The sequence below is a fragment of the Botrytis cinerea genome, chromosome 9, assembly GCF_000143535.2.
Source record: "Botrytis cinerea B05.10 chromosome 9, complete sequence".
NCBI lineage: Eukaryota > Fungi > Ascomycota > Leotiomycetes > Helotiales > Sclerotiniaceae > Botrytis > Botrytis cinerea.
Genome location: NC_037318.1, coordinates 240,761 through 261,449, shown reverse-complemented (window position 1 = coordinate 261,449; position 20,689 = coordinate 240,761). Strand labels below are relative to the sequence as shown.

The following is a 20,689-nucleotide window of genomic DNA, read 5'->3' as shown; positions in this document are numbered from 1 at the left end:
CATGAAAGATAGTGTGGACTTCCACAAGATTTCTCTGAAGGAAATTCAATCAAACTTGGCGATTCTCTTGATGGTTGGAACAGACGCAACTGCGATATCGACATCGGGAACGCTACTCTACTTGGTTCAGAACCCAGAAAAATTAGACAAAGTTGTCTGTGAAATTTAAAAGACCTTTCATAGGGAAGAAGACATTGAAGTAGCAACACACCGAGATCTTCCCTACCTCAATGCGGTAATAAATAAAGGATTGAAACTTACTAATCCAGTCCCAGGAAGTCTTCCTCGAATTGTTCCCCTAGGCGGTGATATCTATGTCGATAAATTTATACCTGTGGGTTAAGCATTCTTCATTTAACCCACTATTTTAATTTGACTGACTATCTTAGATAAGTATATCCGTCCGGCCCTACGCCACGAGCCGCTCTGATCAATATTTCTCTTCTCCAGATGAATCTCACCCAGGACGATAGCTTCCGACAGGAATTCAACCATCTGAGTTCGATAATGATCATTTTTCAGTGAGCCAACCTTTCAGTACTGGTCATTCCAGCTGTATTGGTATGCTCTTTAAAGACCTCTTCCTAGTATAAAATTACTTCAGTAGCGTAGCGTAGCTTGATGGAAACAAGTGGTCTCCATTTTGGGTTAGGCTAGATATTTTGTATCCTGAAATGTGACTACGTAACAAAGCCCTTCGCTCTATAACGTGTTTTGAAGGCAAAAAGCTGCAATCCTGCCTCTCCAGCAACAATCTTTGATTATCTTTACTTGTTCTCGCCATTCAGTATGATTTTTCTTAGCGACCTTTCTGTTCGTCGTAATTTGTGCGCCGCTTAGAAACTCTGTATTCAGATCAATAAAGGTTCTCTTATCGACTTGTTTAGTGACAAAAATTTCTTTACCGCACAAGTAGAGATAATAAATTTCTTATTGAGCAGGGTTCAAGTCACATACGACACTAGGCCTCAATGGGAACCGGGAAAGCTTCATATGAGCTTTCCCTCAATCCTATTCTACTCTTACCTCTTTAGTCAAATCAACACTACGTTTACTGGCCTTAGCTTCCCATTCCAGTGACAGAATACCATGTGATCATCCACTAAGGGTTCTATTCTTAATATTTCTTTTAATTATTACTTGAACTCTTGCAGCGAATGAATGGCTTCCTCGATATTTGCCAGTCCAACCCGGAATAGTTCATCTACCCACCACATCTTCTCCACGTTCTCCAAATCGGACCAGGCAAAGAAACCCCGTTTAAGAGTTTCGACTATCCAAGCCTTTTCATCCTCTGTAGTTGCCGCGCAGCCAGCCATAATAAGAGTCCATAATCTTAGACTTTTCACTTTTTCATTCCATACTTCACCATCGCTCTCTAGTAATTGACGCAGCTTTTTGATAAACGCGTTGGTTAATACGGGCCCGACGCCGAACCATCTTCTTGCCTGCGCTATAAATAGAAGCCCACCAATCCTACACAACTCTTCGATCTCATGCTTTATCTCTTTCTGTATAGTTAGGAGTCTTGACAAGATCGGATAGACACAAAGGCCAGCAAAGTTCTGGTCCCCCCAGAGAAATTGGGCATCTTTCATTGGTTTTCTCTTTTCATTCTCACGAGTGATTGTAACTGTGAGGATACTCAACTGCTTCATGATATCGAGAATCTCCACAGAAAGGAAAGATGATATATCGAAGTGCTCACGGATGTTAACAAAGTGAGCTTCGCCATCAGCCTGATATTTTGGAAGATAAGGATTCGTAAGATATTGAACAGGTGGAGGGGAAAGAGGCATAATATCCAAATCGCTAGACATATTATGTTCGATCCAGAACAAAGAGAGTCGTAACGCTGGGATATTTTCGATGCTTGATAATCCGCCTCGCAAAGCCAAGATCTTATAGAAACCAGCCTGGTGGATCTTCCAAGTCTCTGCACTAGAAAGAATTTGCTAATAAACTTAGTATACTATATTAAGACTGTGGAACGACTTACTTCATGGCACATAAACTATGTAGGGTTAGAACAATCAAAAAATGAGTAAAGATGTGTCATGATGAAAAACGTACGCCAAGTATAGCTCCTATAATTCCATCTGAATGTTCGACCGCAAAATTTGCCAATCTTCGATTCACAGATCTAACAGCAGAGTGATGATACATCATCGAATCACGACCCTCGTCCAGATTTCCTCTAAGAGCGTTAAGGTGTAGGGCAGCATTAGACAATACCAAGTGCATTGCCGCGGAATCGTTTGTACCAAGCGGAAACCAAAAGTCTCTGAATGGCTGGAAACACTGTGATGGGTCCCAGACTGAAGGAGGAGGGTTAATAATTGCACTGATCGACCTGGAAAAGCTTACTGTGATGCACCAACTCATGCTCTTTAGTATCCATTTTAACAGGCCATGCTTGAAAGGGATTCACACGGCCATTTCCTAGTAGAACCATCGAATTGGTTTGCAAGCCCATTAGAAACTTGCTTTCTAATTCTGCTTCTGCTTCTACCCCTTCTCTATTGGTCTGTGGGATAGATATCTGCAGTGCTGACGCACCGACAAAGGGCCTTGGCGCAATGTTTTTCACACCATTTGCCCTTTTTGGTCGATTTCGTTTCATGAATGGACGCATCACATGTTTTCGCACTAGGGTTTTTGTTTCCTGTTTCCCCTTTGCCGAGTAAAAAGGAGTCGAGGTTATGAAAGCGTATTTCCCATCTTCGGGCTGAGTATTGGTTATCATTTTTTCGAAATCTGAAGACGTCTGGTATTCACAATGTTTGCGTCTACACACTCACACGGTAAATAACGCTATTATACCTTTAGAGTCTTTGACAGATACGATATTGTACATTACATTTGAGGCTGATGTTATGTCAGGACATTTCAATTTCGTTAGCTACAGAATGGCGATGCAGGGGTTATTTTTGGAATGTAGTGGCGTTGGCTGCGTTGATTACAAACCCTATCTAACTAGATTGAGGCAATGGCCCCCTGCTTTTCACGTGGACGTAATGCGGAGATGTGCCAAGAACTGTGTGTTTGTTACTAATCCAGGTCGGACTTGAGACTTTACCCGCAGTGCAATCGGAGATCCATTCTTTTTGGCAAGATCAACCGTTGGCCTTTGCAGAATCGACGAGATTAACATCTAGTGAGAAGAATTTCGCTCTTCTAATCGTGCATAGTTGACATGGTGAGTTTGTAAGTTCTTTGATGGGGCAAATAATCTTCTGGGCCCGTTTGCCCAGTTGCAATGAGCCGACCGATTTCAAGCTTCCGTGTATCTTGTGGATGTAGGAAGTCTCTTGCTGAGATACAAGAGCTTCGATTATCAAATTTTAAGACGGAAGCTATGCTCCCGCCAATACGTTTTTCTCCGAAAGTTACACACAAACGACGGACAAAAGCTACAGATTCAACGGAGTGGAGAAAGGTTCCTTTTTCAGACAATTGCTATATCGTTGATAGTATTTGCAGGAACTATATCATATACATGCAGCCATTTTTGAAAATCTATGCACTAAAATTAATCTCAACGCTTAAGCAACCTGGCCTTTTGTCTGGCGAATTCCAATAACCTTGATGTCGCGCCACAATAATACCGACAATATACCGAGAACCCAGACAACGGTGCCAGCAATCAACAATGCTCTCTGCGCATCACCATAGGCGTGCTGGATTGCAAGGCGTTCAGTCGATCCTAGCGGAAACGATAACTGCGCCGGTAAGGACTCATATACTAGTAATACATTTGCTGGATCCACATCGGGAAGATATGTAGAAAGCTTTCTCGGAAATATACCCTGCCAGATAGCAGCCGAAATGGTAAGACCAATAGCAGACCCAATGTTTCCAAACAATCCTAACACAGCCAGACTGACCGCAAAATGTTGCTGTTCCGCAGAGGCGGCCATGATGGCAATCTCGTCACAAATAACCAAGACCCCCTCTGCAAACGAAATAAATATCATGCACATCACAATATACCCAATGCTCTGGTCAGGCTGACGGAAGTAGATTAGGAGCGACATGCCAAGGATCGTCAGAGGAACACCAAAGTAAAGGGCAATGGGTTTGTAACGCCCAGTAAAGCTGATGATACCACCAGTGACGAGTGAGAGCAATACACCGCCGACAGTGTACGTCTGAATGACATAACTGGCATTGGTAACACTCAAGTTATTCACAACTTGTAGAAAAGAGCTGAAGTAGCTGGCCCAGCAGGAGTAACTAATGAAGAGCGTAAATGAGAGGAGACAAGCACCGAAGGCTGTACGGTCCTTGAGGAGAGACCATGGAATGAATGATATGGGCGCAAAAAACTTCTCCCATATAGCGAAAGCGATGATCAATACGATACCGAAAACTAGGAAGCAGATGATAAGGGAGGATCCCCACCCTTTAGCCTCAATAGTGTAAAGGTTGAATGGCAATAGAAAGAACGCGACGCCAGCAGATATCAGAATAAGACCGACAGCATCGAACTCGCGGCAGTAGTAGATGATAGACTGCCAAATTGTGCTTCCACTATCATTCCTTTGTACAAGGTCTAGCTTCTTAGATTTTAAAAATTGCCATATGAAAAGGCCTGAAAGCGGAAAAGTCACAAGCGGAATGAGAATTGCGAACGCTCCATAGGCCCAGCGCCAGCCAGGCCCATTCAAAAAGGCTGTAGATATTGGCCCACCTAGCCAGCAAGTGATCAGATTAGGGGTACTGACAAATGCTTGCATCAGGCCTCGATGCCGTAGTGAGGATGTATCAGCGACAAAGACACTGAGACTATATCCTATGCCATTTATGCCAACTGTGTAGAAGACTTGAGATGCAGCATACGCCTCGACATTGTTACAACTAGCTGACATAATAAGACCAATGACGCAGAGCACGGCGCAGAAAGTATATCCTTGAGGTCGACCAAAGATGTCCAGAACCTTCGCAATGCTCAGATTAGAAACTCCGCCAATAACAGCACTCATTATACTTGTAGTAGGCGTGAGAGAGTGAAAAGCGAAGTCAGACGTGATGTATGGAAGAAGAGAGCCAGTGACGCCAGACACCAGACCTTGAACAAAGTAGGTAATCCAGATCAAAATATAAGCAATGATAAGCCAGGTCCTTGACCATGTGATAGTTATCGCCTCAATCTCCTGGATACCCTTCTGTACTGTGGTGTCTACATGTGTTCCGTCGGGATTATTGTCAACGGTATTTTGACTAGTTTTAAGCCCTTTCGTGTCCACCTTGGTCCGAGATTCAATCGGAGGTGCCATAATCATCCAGTGATCTTGGATCCCTTGGTTGGCTTTTGCAATGTGTCTGGCGATAAAGAGATAGAGCAGGAGTGCAAAAGATTTGTAAGAAGAATTATACGAGCTCGAACAGCTGGAGAAGAGCTTCGCGTGGAGTTTCCGAGGGAAACTTTATGCATGCAAAATACCTGGTCCGAGTTTGACACAAGAAGCAGAGGAAAGGTTTCGTGTGAGTTGAGTCAAACAAAAAATAGAGTTTTTGTTTCATAAAATCTTCCCTGAAGAATCGGGAGAAGATATAGAAACATTTCTTGGTAGCAATGAAAATTTTCTTTGCCCTGCATGCTAGAAATCATACTTGCGCTAATGTGCTCAATTTCTGTACAGGGGGTTCACGCCGGGGAAAACTATCTGATGATAGAAACAACAGTGGGTGAAATTCTTATTTCCGTTAATCGTTTCGAAGCGTCTTTAAATAGAGCAACAATATAGAATTATATAAAGTTCCAATTCTGTATCTACGTAGACTTACGAAGTTGAAGCCCAAGCTAACCCTGAAATTCTGAAAAATTTCATGTTCAAGTTGACAATTACTTGCCACGACGTAACTATCCGCTGTCCCAACAGTTATAGAAAGTGGGAAACCGGAGATAAATCGTGCTCTCTGATAAAACAGATTGGAAATTGAAGCATGAGCAAGTTTGAGGAAGTTTGTGAGTACGAATTCGAATTAGCCGCTCCTTGGCAACTAATGAGATTCCTTCCTTCCTCTGCGCGCCCCACATAAGCTGTGTCAATGGCCATTTTCACGATCAAAAAGCATATAACGCAGCAAGTCTTCCTCTACCTGCGTACGAGCTACTCTCTGAATCACTATCATTCAAAGGGCGGCCGAAAATTCGGTAAAGGTGGGGGTTTGTATGGATCAGTCAAAGTCTTTAGCTCTGCGGAGACGATGTAAATTTTCTGAAGTCGGCTATCCTCGAAAGCTAGTTGCTGAGCTTTACATGTTACTATCTACCATGTTTAGAGAGGTTGTTTATTCTTTGACTTAAGGAATAAGCCTGCTTGACTTCTACAGGTATTCATGACTCCATGATTGGCGATAGCGTGCTTTGCGGTTATCATCTCCTCATTCAATTGGCGCAATGTGTTCGACTTTAGAAACATGATCATATCTTCACCTACTTCTTCGAAAATTCAAAGATGGGCTTAGCGAGGTGTCCAACACACGAATGCTATAGGATATCGGGTAATTTTCCGGAGGCATGCTGGAATCTTCAGAGCGAGGTAGAATTTCGCTTGCAATTGATCGGGTCAATCCAGCACCATCTTGCCTAGTTGAGCAGAGCCTCACGGCACTAAGTGGAACTTCACGAAAGTTTATCTATATGCTGGCTATATTTTGGTTCAATGAAAATGAATGATGTCATCAGATTTATTATTCAAAGAAGAAACGAGGCCTACAGTAGAGGGATATCTAACTATTGCTCGTTTTAGCAAGATATGAGTTTAGATATAGCGTCAGTAACCTTCATAGCACCGCATATTAATGAGTTACATTGGATGTTCTCTTCAAGCGGCCAGTTGTCTTGAGAGTACACTTCAGAGTTGTGTACTCAACGGATGAGTTTCGATGTAGTCTATCAGTTTTATCGAAGTCGAGTTTTTGCGGTTGATTCTTTCCCAGTCTTCAGCTCCAGTTTCTAAAGTTCCTATCATTTTGGAATTCATTTCGCTTTCTAATCTAGCCGGCTGTAGAGCAATTCTACAGCCCTTTCAGATCCCTTGACAAGCGATAAGCGTGCACAGAGGTCCGTCGAAACTCGTGTAGAATATCGTGAAAAATCGCGACTTGGAATGACACAAGATCTAGCGCGATGGTACCCAGAGTATTCACAATTTGGTGAGCGGTTTCCTTGCCATATTTGGAGACTGCTTTACATGGCGTGGTAATACCCAAGTACAGAATTTACTCACTCTTGATTAATTCTCAAAATGAGATGCAAGTCCAATGAGGTGATGTTCTGTGTGGTTAAAGAGAAATTGATACATGTTTTCCAGTGCAGATAAAAAGTGTCATGTTCTCAACTTTGGTTCCTCCGCTGACAGTTTAAGGGTGGTAAATGTAAATTTTTAATAGTAAAAGTAGGAAGATACCCCACACGTTATGTACTGGCCCAGTAGATCTGACACTTACCAAGCAGCTTGCAAAAGTTTAACTCGGGCCATGCGGGAACCCGAACGACAGTACTCGGTTCAATTCGTGATTTCCATGAAGCTTTCTCCTACGTTTGATTATCAATTCTGCGGAGAAAAAATTGAGAATCGTATAAAATCAAGGGTCCGCATTGGTGGGTTTTCGGGTGCTCACGAGCCGCCTTCAAGCCGAGGGGTAAAGCGGGTGAACTGATGGTAAATTTGGGATCTAGATATCTAGATCTCCACATCCAGCTCGTCGAATAATTCGAAATGATGTTCAAGGCATTCAATTTCGGCATGAGTTAGTATCCACATTCTGGACCTTTCTGAGCATCCGAGAAGTTAAAAAGCTGGAGTAAAAAAGGCCGGATTCAGCTTGAAAATGACTCGCGATGCTCAAAAACTCACAATATCTATTTTGGCAGATGTCAAGCTACATCATAAGGTCCCAAAATACTACTTTGACATTACTTCTGCATTTTTGAGCGCAAAATAAATTGGATCTAGCAATGATCGCTTTGATCGTGGAAAGTCATTGGTTTGACCTTTGTGCCGCTGTGGAATCTCAAAAACTGTTACCTAGAGTTCATCTATGCAAAGGTTCTCATAGCTACCCGAAGTGAGGCCATTTATATTCTTGAAATATATAATAGGCATACCAGAGAAGAGTTTGAAAGATGTCGACTTAGATATTACTGTTTCTATTCTTATTCTTGTGCAGTGACTACGGTCCCTTCTATACTCGATTTGTATGAATTACTTTCACAAAGATATATTCTCGATCATAGATTCTGGCTTGGGATATAAACTCAATTGTGTAATTTGTGTCGAGGTATTATCATGTGGTTCAAAAAGTCTTCCATCACCGAGAAGTGTTCCACAATGACATCTGCCGCTAATTCTTCCATGACGGTTGTATGCAACGACATCCTGAATATCGTCTTTGACTACGCTCTCAACAAATTCGATGACACAAAGGATCGACATAATGCGGGCAAGCCCAAGTTCTTGTCAGTCATCGAGAAATTTGTCAGCAGTGGAGCACCGGTGGAAATGTGCCTTCCGGCATTTCCCTTCAAGTCTTCAAACAAGGTCCATAAAGTTTTCGGCATTCTACCAGACAAAGCTGAAGAGATTGCTCTTGATCGACTGAACACGATGTGTTTGCGCATTGGAGAAGTGTATCAGCCCGGAGCTAAGTGCACAATCATTTCAGATGGTCTCGTTTATAATGGTTTGTTTATCCCCTGTTGATTACCGGTTCTGGCCCAGACGGTTAGCTAACTACATACCAGATCTACTATGTGTATCGGATCGCGATACATGGGCATACGGAGAAGCTTTACGTACAATGTCTATTAATAAGGGTTTTAATAACATTGGCTTCTCCAGAATTCAAGACTTTGTCAATTTTCCGTTGCCAGAAAAGCTAGACGAGATCACTTACGTGGCAAACGCCACCAACTTTCGTCTATCCATGATAAATAGATGGGGCAAAGCAAACATCAATATCGAAGATGAGATCGCCAACAACCCTGATACAAAGTTGACTTATCTGGGGTATCGAAGATTTCTTGAGTCGGATTTACGATATATTTTCCCCCTTGGCAATAGTCGAAGCAATACCAGTTACAAGAAAAATGTGAGATACCTCGCTAAACAGATGCTAATTCGAGGATATGTAAGTTAAAATATTACCAAGAGCAAGCTTCCGTTTATTTTACTAAATTTTTGAAAATAGGCCTTTGCTGGTGCGGTAAAATATGCTTTTCCAAACCATTTACGCCTTTCTATTCATCAGTCGACGGGTGATCACAAGATATCCATGAGTCTACTTAATACCAAGACTGGCTTTACTACCCCATGGCATTGTAGTGTTGCTTTGATGGCGGACGGGGAATGGGTAAGCGCTCCAATGGGGGATTTTAAGGAAGATGATAACTTGGAAGTTATCTACGAAGATGGTCGTCCTAGCTACTTCAAGCAGAACAAGCACGTGCTCGAGAACCGAATGGAGGATAAGATTTCAGCAACTAACCTTCAAACATCGAACACTTTTGAGGATCGCTCTACCAGATTCATTGCCGACAATAACACTGCTTTGGAGAAATGCCAGCAGCAACCCTCTGTAGTGGTATCTATATTAGCCATTTGATATATGGTTCAAAGACAATACAAAGATATTCTGGGACTCCAGGAAGCTGTCATTTGTATTTTGGGCTTGGCTTTTTCGATCAATCAATTGATTCCAAAGAACTTTTTGAATTACCTATTTGGAGGGACAGGAAGGTTATAGTGTCTCAGGTTATTAGTGAGCCCTAGTGCTGCGATGAAGAGTGGTGAAATACTTGTGGTAGTTACCTAGAATCACAGAAAACTTTTTTAAGATACTCAACCAACGAAAATGCATATCTTGCTACGCACTATCCAATTAGTGCCTAGCCATGCTCTCAAAAAGATAACCTAGATTTCTGTCTACTTTATCCAGCCATGATCTCCTAGGTTATGTAACAACAAGTGACTCTATAGTCCACCCGAACCACTTTTCTAATCGTTTTTCCCACCCCTGCAACATAAATTGTTCAACCTTCGCAGTAGGATGTGGCTTTTGGAATACTATACTTCCACCATTATCAGTAATAGGGAATGTAACAGCAGAGCCACCGGACTCCGTTGATGTAAATTCAGCGTCGTCCATGGCTGTAACAAATGTTCTCCGATCCAATGGCTTAGCAGCGTACTCATATACTGTATTGGGGAACAAGTGGGAAAGAATTGGTAGGCTCGACGACTTGATATGGACAGTTCTGTGTGAGTTTGCTGGAGCAGAGCCTTCTTTATTCCTCACACTAGGGGCTACTATTTGATTGGGGGTCTGCTGCTCAGCTTTTTTCTTGATCCTCTCTTTCAAACGAACAGAGACGTCCAAGGCTGAAAGACCTTTAGTAGCATGAGTCAAATCCCAAGTTTTATCGACGGCGATTGCTTGTTGAACTGGATTTTTGAGTTGAATAATGGCTTCCCTTTGTAGCTTTAGTGCTAAAAGATGCTCTGGAGTACCATCGTAGGATAACATAGCCAAGTCATGTCCATAGTCCTTTTCGGTCGAGAACTTATGTTTCTTGAGTATGTCCCCATGAATTATCCACACAAGGGCCCACAATGCCGACGTGTTATATCTGATCTAATCTGTTTTAATTAACCACGCTGCATCCCTTTTACCCTTTGGAAACGGTGTTAATCTCACAGTTTCGAGAAGCTCTGCTAAATGCTTGATTCCTTGTTCTGTTTCTTCATCTGGGATCCCTCTCCAAGCTAAGCGCTCTCGGCCTTCTACTCGAGCAGTATCCATATTGATGGCTCTTAATAAAGTTCTATGTTGTCGTACTGCCGCTAGTAACTCGTAGTGAGTTGCTTATTCGGATAAGACTTCAAGGATCTGAGGATCAATCCGCTGTTTGTCATCTGCCATTGTAGTGTCCTTGTTTAGCCAATCTGTCAAGAATCCAAGTAGCATTGAAGCGTCATGATTATTTGGATCCTCTGTATCTGCCGTCATCTGAATTAAGCACCAATTGAGGGGATCATGGTAGAATATTGCTTTGCCTGTGGAATATTTGCCAGCATTCAATTGAGCAGTGACAGTGTCGCCTGTATCAGAAATTTTGTAATCTTGAGAAAATCCCTTGAAACTTGGAAGACAATTGCGGAGCTTTTTGACTCGTTGAAGTAGAAGGTTGATTAATAACAACTCTAGACAAGCAATTTATAAGCTGTACTTCATTGGCATTTGTTCACCACAATTGATATTATCCCAGAACTTGTGGCGTTGAGCCTGAGCATGTTCAAACTCATCGACTACCCATGACCATCTCTGGACGGTGGTAAATGCTTTGTAACGAAGCACCCAAGCAGACTTGTGAAAAAATCTATCGCCAGTGCCTTTAGAGGACCATACTTGCCTAGCCAATCTAGCATGATATTGCAAGTAAACTGGATCAGTTTGAAGAAGCCACAGGTGATCTCCAGCTTCGTGGAAAGTTGCTCTTGAAATATTCAGAAGTCGATCAAGATCAAAGATAGGTGCGGTGAAAGCTTGATCACTGAAATTAGACCACGCGGTGGAGCCGGCGGCGCCATGAAAGTTATTATCGACAAGTATATGCCATTTGCTTGAGGAGTTTTCTGTATCGATACCTAAAAGAAGATATTCGACTGTACCTCTGAGTGTTTTGAGAATAATCGACTGAGCCTCTAGGATTAATCTTCCACGGGGAAACTCGGTGATGCCCATTTGATGAACCTTCGTGGTATCCCAAGGAGTTACATCACCGTAGCTTGATTCATAAAATACAACACAGCAATCTGCATACTCGGTGCGAAGTCCTCCCGTCTCCCCCACATTACATTCATTGAATGGCTATCGAATGCTACCCATTGTTCTGGAGAATATTTTGTGCGCGCTTGCAAAAGTGCCAATAGCTTGTATGGATTATCTCTCATGTCTCAAGATTAAGCCAAGGTATCAACAAAGCATCTCGAAACCCTCTCGTCGGTTGCCATGTAATATCTTCATAATCGTAGTGGACATGAACTATGTTTCATTTCGTAGAAAATATACGAGGGAAAGCTGACTGTAAAGTTTTGTCGCTTTTGCCACCAGACTTTTTTCTCCATCGATTGGTAATCGTGTTACCACCAACAGCAACAATACAGCGAAGGTATTCCAAATCGTCCTTGATCGTATTTGCGTATGACTTCGCAATTGTCTTGGCCTCGTGAACGTTCAATGCTTCGGCACAAGCCAGACGATCTACGGCCTGCATGCCAAGAGTGCGGTACTAAGCGTTACACTCTGTGCAGCTAGCCGTGCAGCTACCTATAGTTGGACCATAGAGATCGAAAACTTCATTGAGTTCCGGATTGTATGCCTTCGCAGAACCCACGGGCTTTGCTGTCGACATTTTTTGATGAAATTATACACGATCTGCAGGATCTAAAGTCTGAGGGAGCAAAAAGGAAAGATCTATCTGAAAATTGACGAGACTCAGAAGAAGATGGCAAGTAATGATAGGGGTATGATGAACATGAACATGGAAAGAATATGCAAAAAATCAAGGATTCCCAGGTCTTCCTTGAAAAGTTGTAGTGAACTTGTGGGATAGTATTCCAAGGAGATAGAAGAAAAGGAAAAAGCATGCAGTAAATTGCAATAGATGAGTGAATATCTGATAGTAATAAATCGCGATGCTTGATGAAGAGTAACTACACCACATAAACAATAAATGACAAACAATCTACAGAAATTTGATTGACTTACCCTTTACCTACAAAACAGTGAATGGTCGATATCCCAGAGCTTTTCCACCTACGAAGTAATTCAAATTCGAATCAGAGAAGATCTAGTCTTGATCGATTGAACGTTAGAAGATGGACAGGCTAATATCTGTTAATCGCCCTGCCCGTGACTGAGGTCACGTGTATATCCGAACAACTAACAACTTTTGGAGAATCCAGAACATTGGAGTCACCAGCAAGAATTGAACTTCCATAATCATTTTCCTCTCGAGATTTACTTGACAATTCGTAAGTGCCTAATCATTAACCGCCTTGACCGAAGCTTACAAAACCATGCATCTTTGAAGCTATAGATAAAGAGGAGTATGGGATAACCAATCAAAGACCCTTGTTAACCTTACTTGTCGGCTAATCATAGTATGGCCAACCATCCACCCTTGGGTGGACTCTGATCTGCAGCGACCCTGACACAGTGAACTTTATTTCATAAATCAAAGCCTCTCTAATTATAGAGATCCCTATATAAGGATAATCTCTCTATAAGGATATAATTTTGGGTCCCAAAAACCTTTAGGCCTAAAAACGACCTATATCTTTAGAACATCTCATAAGGACACCCCCCACACATCGAGGTCTTAGGATGACGTGTCCCTATTGGACAAGCCAGTAGAATCATCAGGATTAGTTATCAGATGATAATTATACCCGGATTTAAGAGAGGCTTAATTGAAGTCCTAAAAAATGTCACCGAAGTGGCCTGATCAGGACTAATCGGAGGGAAATTACTACTACATCGGGATTAAGCGGAATCTCTATACAGGAACACCTCTAACTTATATATCCTTAAAAAATACTACAAAGACAGATATCTTTATAGCGAGGTTTTACTGTAGTAAATCAACCACAAGCACAACTAAATAAATAGATATACAAAAATATTTATTACAAATGCCTCAGCTCAAGTATCGAATATGATTATTATAAGAGTAATAGTGTATAATTTATGTATATGTGAACTTAATAGTGATATGGAACTCTTTCGGAGCTTCGGAATTGAGAAGAAAGTACTTACACTTTCTCATTGATGCCCACCCTGCCACACGTGTAACTACAACCTCATTCTTTCTAATACCATCAGATCTATGATCGAATTGCTTAGTATGCGTCAGGGTCGCTGCAAGTCAGATTCGGTGCTACCAAACACCTTAGAGTGGTCGGTAGAATTTTTCGAATAGTCGGCAAGTGCTGCGGCTTCTCATAAGATATCCGGAACTTTATTAGATTGGAATTTAATAAACCAAAAGCTAATGTCTCATTCCTTGTAATGTTCTTGGCTCAAAGTATTCGTGTTAAGCAAATGGCGTTCCTGGTGAGGCTTTTGAGATAAAGAAAGGACTAGGGGTGCAGAGTGTATAAAATTACGTTCTTTTCTCAAATAGCCATATTTCTCAACAAACATCACCAGCTTCCTTTGTGAACATTCTTTGCAATTCAGAACTCCCGAACTCAACGGCAACAATCCACAATCCACAATTCAAAATGTCTAACACAAAGACATACATTATAACTGGCGCGAATCGAGGTTTGTATTCTCTAAGCACACCTATAACAACTCTTTCGATCTGACCATCGTAACAGGAATTGGTCGTGGCTTTGTAGAAGCTCTGATACAACGACCAAACACCACCGTTATAGCAGGCGTCCGAGACCTCTCCTCCCCGACATCAAAATCTCTCTCCGATCTCCCTCTGGCTACTGGCACTCGCATAATTCCGCTTCTAGTTTCCAGTAGCGATGAGCTGTCTCCATCTCAGGCTGTCGAAGAACTCCAAAACACACATGGTATAAAACACATCGACGTTGTCATCGCTAATGCCGGCATATCACAATGGCATGGCAAGGTTTCCGAGATGCCTCTATCCGAAGTACGCGAACATTTTGAAGTCAACACAATCGGAGTTCTGACTCTATATCAAGCCACACTTCCCCTCCTTTTGAAGTCTACAAATCCCGTTTTCATGGCCGTGACATCGGGTGTCTCGAGTATTGGTGCTATGGGAGACATACCACTTCCGGTGCCTGCATACGGGATGAGTAAAGCGGCATTGAATTATATGGTTAGAAAAATCCATTTTGAGCATGAGAAGCTTATTGCCTTTGTCATATGCCCAGGATGGGTACAAACTGATATGGGAAAATCAGTGGCCGACATGGGAGTAGAGGCTGCGCCAGTAAGTACGGAGGAAAGTGTCAAGGGAATGTTGGAGAAGATTGATAACGCAACGAGAGAAGGAATATCAGGGACTTTTCAAGCGTTCGATGAAAAAAAGTATCCTTGGTAGACGAAACGAAGGCTAGCCAATTATTTTTCCCCACCACAAGTCTTTCGTAGAATCAGTACAGTCCCAACTCGATGCTTTCTGTTTCAAATTCGTTGGATGGTGACTTGTCTGTGATTTTTAGTCCTTATTCCATTTTATTTCCCTTTTCGTAAAAGTTTTTTCTGGCCCATTCACTTTGATATGGACAGTTGGGGAATACCCCAATAGACTTTAGCAGGACGGCGGCCCGATCTTCGTGACCTAAGCGAACGTAAAGTTCCCCAAAAAAATGCTTGTCGGGCTTGAATCCAAAGTCGTCAAACGCCAAGGATCCAGAGACTCCCCGATCATATAAATTGGCGAGTGCGGTCATAACCCAAATTTGCTCCTCGAATGGGAAATTCTGATCCTGGAACATTATTTTAACAACTTTATCTAGCTTTGAGATAGCATCATATCGAGGTCTCTGTAATTCGGACCAGTCGCTGAACATCATATCCTTGAGTATGTTTCGGCCGCCTTGGGTAAAATCTGGGCCCCAGGCAAAAATTTCATTGTCATTGAGAACTTGTTGGGGGAGATTTTGTAGGATAGGGAGTTGATTAAGAAGATCAATATAGGGATTTTCCCGGCGGATGTCAGGAATGTCGATTGTGTTGTTGTGGCCTTGATTCTGAGCAATTAAGTTGAGAGTCTGATGATCAACCGGATGATGAGTTCCACCCTCCTGGTTACCCTCTCTACTCGTTTCATGAGGCTCGGCCTTAATGACGATCAATACAAATTGCCATTTAACAATATGAAAATTAAAAACAATAAACCCATATCTAACAGTGAGAAATTGTTGGATGTTTAACTTTGCTCATATTTAAAAATGTTTCAAGCACTGAATCGAAGTGATTTCAATGTACAAAGGGTCCGGAGGTCAACGCTGGCAATGAGGCTACAAATAGTGCTGGACAAAAAACTGTTAAACACGAGAGGGGTAATACTGACGAACTTGACTCCTGGAAGCTTTGCTTTTATATGATGGCTATAGACCGGTAGATGGTTTTGGTTGTGTCTGAGAGAAAAGATTATAGAAGTGATGCTTTCCAACAAATATGATCATATGTGGTACAATTTTGAGAGCAAAAGAAGGGAAGAGGAATTTTTATATATAGGTTAATTGTACAAGAGACTAATAATATCAGCAAATCGGAGTTTGGGTCTTACAGTGCGTCCCTTGGAACCCTTATTCTATGTTAGTATGGGACTAGAAGTGCTAGGTAAACTTCATGGTCGAGAATCTGATATTCGTGACGCAATTCCGGATTCTTAAATCATTTAAGCCTCGAAGTGGTGCCTCAATTTTATCATTTTTGATGATGAACGTACATCTCCCCACCTTGCTTGCTTTTAGAGTTCCACCACAGTTTTATAGATAGTGTCTAGTTGAAGTGAATCGCACCAAGATCTCAGATAAAGAACGACAAGTCTAGGGACAGATAGTAGTTATATACTCAAGCAGTAATTCGAAAAGTACAGTTCATCAATTGAGTTATGGCTGAAACTATTATAAATTTTACCACTGTAGCAGTAGCCCACACCCATAATGAACATCTCTGGGTGAGAGAATGCCTGGTAATGACATCACATCGGATTCATAGATTTTTTTTTAAAAAAATAAAAACACATCGGCTCCAGAATAAGATTCTTCTAAAGTTAGTTCCTTAGTTTGTACTAAGCGATTGTCATGGCAGTTGTTAAATTTTAGTATCTACACTAGTCATCCTTAGCTTATACTATATTTTCTAAGCAGGCACACAACTCTATATGTTCAAATAATTAAACATTCTTGATCTATAGAGCGGAAGTTTTCTCCGTCAAGTAAAGCCGAATTCCCCTGTGAGCAAAAGAACCTCATCCTACCAGAAAGTAGTCGTTATTATGAAAAGATTACGGGCGAGTATCTAGCAGTACGAATATCATTTTAACCATCTCTCAGTCATGACAGGTGATGGCTAAAGAAAATTGTTTTTAGTGCGTTAAGAACACATTCGAGATTGCCGTAAGAAATTTTCGAGATACCAATGTTCATATACAGACTAGGCACAATAAGGTTTTCTTGAATGTAACGGGTGAAAGGTGGATGCCAAGTGCTAGCTCACCAACTGTACCAACTCCTTTTAAAAATTCCTCACCAAGTTCTGGAGTAAAAGTAAGTACTTGAATGTGATCACAAGATCGTGAAAACTGGCCGTTTAGATCTTACAAGAAGTCACTCACGATCAATGTTAGGAAGCTGTTTTGAATCCCGATTCTTGATATGATTGCGTTGGTAATGACTATAAGCCGTGCGAGATTATGATCTTCACATTTGCCATCTCAGTCAATGGTCAAAGGCCGATTTATAATGTACATTCATTTGTATTTTACGCCTTGAGAGAGTCTTAATGTTTGTTTGTTAACAGTACAAGCACTCGACCACGGACTGAAAACCACATGTCATGAAGCTAGAATGTACCTCTTGGATTCTTATTAGGTGGTGAATTATAACTAGTATGGGTTCTTAGAGGTAAAGTATACCCCTTTTCTATGAGTCCTCCCAACACCGCCATGCATGTCACACCAATCCGGAGACTGTAGAGTCAGTAATTTGTAGTGCCGCACAATTTAACTTTACTGCCAAACATATGCATGAGAATAACCAAAACGTGGGGTAAGTACTTGGCATTAATTGCGGGGATCATCTGCGAGCATCGGATGAGAGGGCGGAGGACTAGAAATAATTTGATCATAGAGAGCCTGCGTTGTATACCCGTATGGAAATGGCATTGAGACATCATAAAATTTTGATTGATAGGAAATTTTTCGGACTCAAGTTGCATCGTAGCGTTCTGTTGAATTGTAAGCTGCGGGGTATCTGCTTGACTAGGACCCAGGTGCACCCCCGAAGCCATCCTATTCCCCACAACGACCCTCTCTCCTCCATCATCTTCACGTATCACTCAATGATTGAGTTTTTCACTGGATACTTTGCCATAAAGAGCTCAGGACATTTTCTCTTCGTTCCCTTTATCAAAATGTAGAAAGTGCTCCAGACGAATAGGGCATCTCTTTGGAATCTAAAATTCATCGCGTGTATTCAACGTTCTCGAAAATAAACATCCAGGTTGAGACTCCGACGAAATCAAATAATCAAACATAGTATGTAAACTGTGTATTCCAAAGCTTATGTCTCTTTGTTACAGGACATTCCCGAACAGACATAAGAAATTCGACAGAATCCCTAATGCGTCAAACTTGACACCGCTCAGAGAAGGCATTTCAGGCTGGATATGTGTGCGAATACTTGCGCGGAGAGTTCTGAATGAGCGCTCAAATAATAAGTAAAGACAATTTTGATTTTAACCTGACACCCGTGCCTCACTTGATTGAGCTCAAGTCGATTCAAAAGCAAAAGGGTTTCGTCTGAGTTGACTGGTATTTCACCATCGCAAATGCAACCAAAACGTGGGCCTTCCGGACTTATCGTAGAAGGGTATTAAAAAGTGCAGGTAGACAGGAAAAAAGTCATCTTCGGGTATTATTATTTCTGTATACTTAAAACTGGCCTTCGGTATTCCCGTCGCCCATACTCTTGCTACTGCTACTACCACTCTGGATAGCACCTAAAATGCCATCTATATATGATGCACCGCTCCATTTTTGGTGTGTCAATACATCTACACCTAGCTCTTTTTCTCTCCTCTGGATCAGGTTGACATATGCGAGCATACCCTCATCCTTGAACGCTTTTGATAATTCGCTGGTGATTGTTGCCGTAGAATGAAGTCCGGCGAGCGAGATCAATTGTAGCACGAATCCATGCTTTGCGATATCCCAAATGAATGATTTCAAGGTTTCATCAGTGAAACCATGGCCCATCCAGTTAAATGAAGGAGAAAGATTGTAGACTAGCCCTTTACCTGGGTATTTGGCACGAATCTCGCCGGAGAAGTTTGCTGCATTTTTGACGTTGGGGTCTCCGGTTTCAACCCACAAGAGGTCAGCATATGGTGCGTATTGAATCGCTCGCTTCGTAGCGGCTTCCATACCAGCCTTGTAATGGTAGAAACCTTCTCGTGTTCGTGGTATATCAATATTGAATATGATTGGGGTCTTGCTGTACTTTGTAGCCAAATCCTTTCGTTTCGTGATCGACATGTCTCTGTCTTTCTTAGTAGCTTCAAGGTACCCGTTGATACTTGACTCCGAGACACCTTGCTCCTTCAGTTGCTTGACAACGGCTTCATCACACGTCATGAGTTCCGTTTTCTTCACCCATTCGGCTTCGAAAATATCAATCTCGGCGCCTGTAGCTCCTGCCAATTCCATGGCTTGCAAAGTCTCCGCCAATGATTCGATACCGTCTTCCGCGACGCCTTTGATGAATTCATGATCTCGCACATCAATCGCACTACTGAGAAGCTTTCCGCTTTCGGAGTCTGTTCGTGCAATTACCAAGTTTTCAGAGCCCATAACATCCCATTGGAATCTTGCAGCCACCAAGCGATTGATGTGCTCTCCGACGGGCACTAAAACTTTGCCAGCAAGATGTCCGCACTTCTTTCCACCATGCATTTGATCCTCGAAGTGTACAGCAGCAGCTCCGTTCTCCGCGAAAAGCTTGGCAAGCTTCAGAACAGCCGAAAGTCCGCCATGCCCTGTGTCTCCGTCTGCGATAATTGGTCTAAGATAGTCGGTATATGGTGTCTTTGCCCTTTCTTCCTTACTCAGCTTCCTTCTAGCATCCCATTGTTTTCGATCGTGCATTGACTGCGCTTTTGCCAATCGTTGCACTTGATTCGGTACGGTATTGTAAGGGTAATCGCCGAAATCTGGAGACACCTCATTCGTGGTCGTAAGTACAGAAGAACATGCCCATCCGGAGATATACAAGACTTCCTGGTTCGCAGCTTGCTGGGTCATTTGTACAGGGTCAATAGCACCCACTATGAATCTATTAGCATATGTCTTCCAAGCTCGGAGCCTCGGATTTCATCTTACTTGTATGTATTGGCTTTCCATTCGCCTCTCTCTCTTTAATCAAATTGAATAGTTTCCTCGCCATGACGGAGCTTGGGTACGATTGCTGCTGACTCCCACGTTTCGAGACAACATCTGCCGCAGAATATGGTCTTTTGATTCCTTCATATCTTGGACTATTCCACCACGTTTCCACTTCCTTAATTTGTTGTTCGTATAATTCATCCTCGGCCGCACCAGCTTTCTGCGATTCCGGCACGAGCTGGAATGAGTCCGATGCTAGAGGTCTCGATATTGGGTCATTGAGAGCTTTCAAGCTGGACATCCTATAGCCAGAGGTAGATAAATGACGAACAGTAATGATTGAACTTCTTGCAGACAAAGCTCTGCGGGGCGCCACATAAGCAATTCTGCGAAACATTTTGGGCTGTTCTCCTTGAAATGGGATCTTCAACAGAGGGATAACTTATACCTGCTCTTACCTATGCCGCTGAGCAATCAGGAACCATTCATGCTATACCGTCATCGGGGCACATTATGTATGTATCTTCGGTTTCGTTCGGTTGTTTGTTTGATGATCAATCGATAAGGCCGAGATAC

The 20,689-nt window shown here is 42.2% G+C and overlaps 9 protein-coding genes across 9 annotated transcripts; 2 read left to right on the top strand and 7 right to left on the bottom strand.

Moving 5' to 3' along the window:
• Positions 1–1,055: 1,055 nt before the first annotated feature.
• BCIN_09g00740 (hypothetical protein) lies at positions 1,056–2,881 on the bottom strand. The gene is made up of 4 exons (XM_024694876.1): positions 2,368–2,881; positions 2,074–2,318; positions 2,000–2,014; positions 1,056–1,955 (listed from the first exon to the last, which is right to left on the bottom strand). Exons 1-4 carry the CDS (start codon positions 2,744–2,746, stop codon positions 1,137–1,139), a joined length of 1,458 nt encoding a protein of 485 aa, XP_024550669.1. The 5' UTR covers positions 2,747–2,881; the 3' UTR covers positions 1,056–1,136.
• A 356-nt stretch (positions 2,882–3,237) lies between these two features.
• BCIN_09g00730 (hypothetical protein) lies at positions 3,238–5,728 on the bottom strand. Its single transcript, XM_024694875.1, has one exon. The coding sequence runs from the start codon at positions 5,283–5,285 to the stop codon at positions 3,546–3,548; it is 1,740 nt and encodes a 579-aa protein (XP_024550668.1). The 5' UTR covers positions 5,286–5,728; the 3' UTR covers positions 3,238–3,545.
• Positions 5,729–8,329: 2,601 nt separating this feature from the next.
• Bcdit1 lies at positions 8,330–9,656 on the top strand. Its single transcript, XM_001552637.2, has 3 exons — positions 8,330–8,694; positions 8,756–9,141; positions 9,202–9,656. Exons 1-3 carry the CDS (start codon positions 8,343–8,345, stop codon positions 9,613–9,615), a joined length of 1,152 nt encoding a protein of 383 aa, XP_001552687.1. The 5' UTR covers positions 8,330–8,342; the 3' UTR covers positions 9,616–9,656.
• Positions 9,657–9,905: 249 nt separating this feature from the next.
• On the bottom strand, positions 9,906–10,835 carry BCIN_09g00710 (hypothetical protein). Its single transcript, XM_001552636.2, has 2 exons — positions 10,708–10,835; positions 9,906–10,644 (listed from the first exon to the last, which is right to left on the bottom strand). The coding sequence occupies exons 1-2, from the start codon at positions 10,810–10,812 to the stop codon at positions 9,964–9,966; spliced, it is 786 nt and encodes a 261-aa protein (XP_001552686.1). The 5' UTR covers positions 10,813–10,835; the 3' UTR covers positions 9,906–9,963.
• A 26-nt stretch (positions 10,836–10,861) lies between these two features.
• BCIN_09g00700 (hypothetical protein) lies at positions 10,862–11,793 on the bottom strand. Its single transcript, XM_024694874.1, has 2 exons — positions 11,259–11,793; positions 10,862–11,213 (listed from the first exon to the last, which is right to left on the bottom strand). Exons 1-2 carry the CDS (start codon positions 11,752–11,754, stop codon positions 10,876–10,878), a joined length of 834 nt encoding a protein of 277 aa, XP_024550667.1. The 5' UTR covers positions 11,755–11,793; the 3' UTR covers positions 10,862–10,875.
• Positions 11,794–11,837: 44 nt separating this feature from the next.
• BCIN_09g00690 (hypothetical protein) lies at positions 11,838–12,568 on the bottom strand. The gene is made up of 2 exons (XM_024694873.1): positions 12,340–12,568; positions 11,838–12,273 (listed from the first exon to the last, which is right to left on the bottom strand). The coding sequence occupies exons 1-2, from the start codon at positions 12,422–12,424 to the stop codon at positions 12,062–12,064; spliced, it is 297 nt and encodes a 98-aa protein (XP_024550666.1). The 5' UTR covers positions 12,425–12,568; the 3' UTR covers positions 11,838–12,061.
• A 1,358-nt stretch (positions 12,569–13,926) lies between these two features.
• On the top strand, positions 13,927–15,166 carry BCIN_09g00680 (hypothetical protein). The gene is made up of 2 exons (XM_001552633.2): positions 13,927–14,340; positions 14,397–15,166. Exons 1-2 carry the CDS (start codon positions 14,298–14,300, stop codon positions 15,098–15,100), a joined length of 747 nt encoding a protein of 248 aa, XP_001552683.1. The 5' UTR covers positions 13,927–14,297; the 3' UTR covers positions 15,101–15,166.
• Positions 15,167–15,200: 34 nt separating this feature from the next.
• Positions 15,201–15,855, bottom strand: BCIN_09g00670 (hypothetical protein). Its single transcript, XM_024694872.1, has 2 exons — positions 15,815–15,855; positions 15,201–15,752 (listed from the first exon to the last, which is right to left on the bottom strand). The coding sequence occupies exons 1-2, from the start codon at positions 15,830–15,832 to the stop codon at positions 15,225–15,227; spliced, it is 546 nt and encodes a 181-aa protein (XP_024550665.1). The 5' UTR covers positions 15,833–15,855; the 3' UTR covers positions 15,201–15,224.
• Positions 15,856–18,533: 2,678 nt separating this feature from the next.
• On the bottom strand, positions 18,534–20,650 carry Bcicl1. The gene is made up of 2 exons (XM_001552631.2): positions 20,111–20,650; positions 18,534–20,055 (listed from the first exon to the last, which is right to left on the bottom strand). The coding sequence occupies exons 1-2, from the start codon at positions 20,508–20,510 to the stop codon at positions 18,665–18,667; spliced, it is 1,791 nt and encodes a 596-aa protein (XP_001552681.1). The 5' UTR covers positions 20,511–20,650; the 3' UTR covers positions 18,534–18,664.
• Between the last annotated feature and the right edge of the window lie 39 nt (positions 20,651–20,689).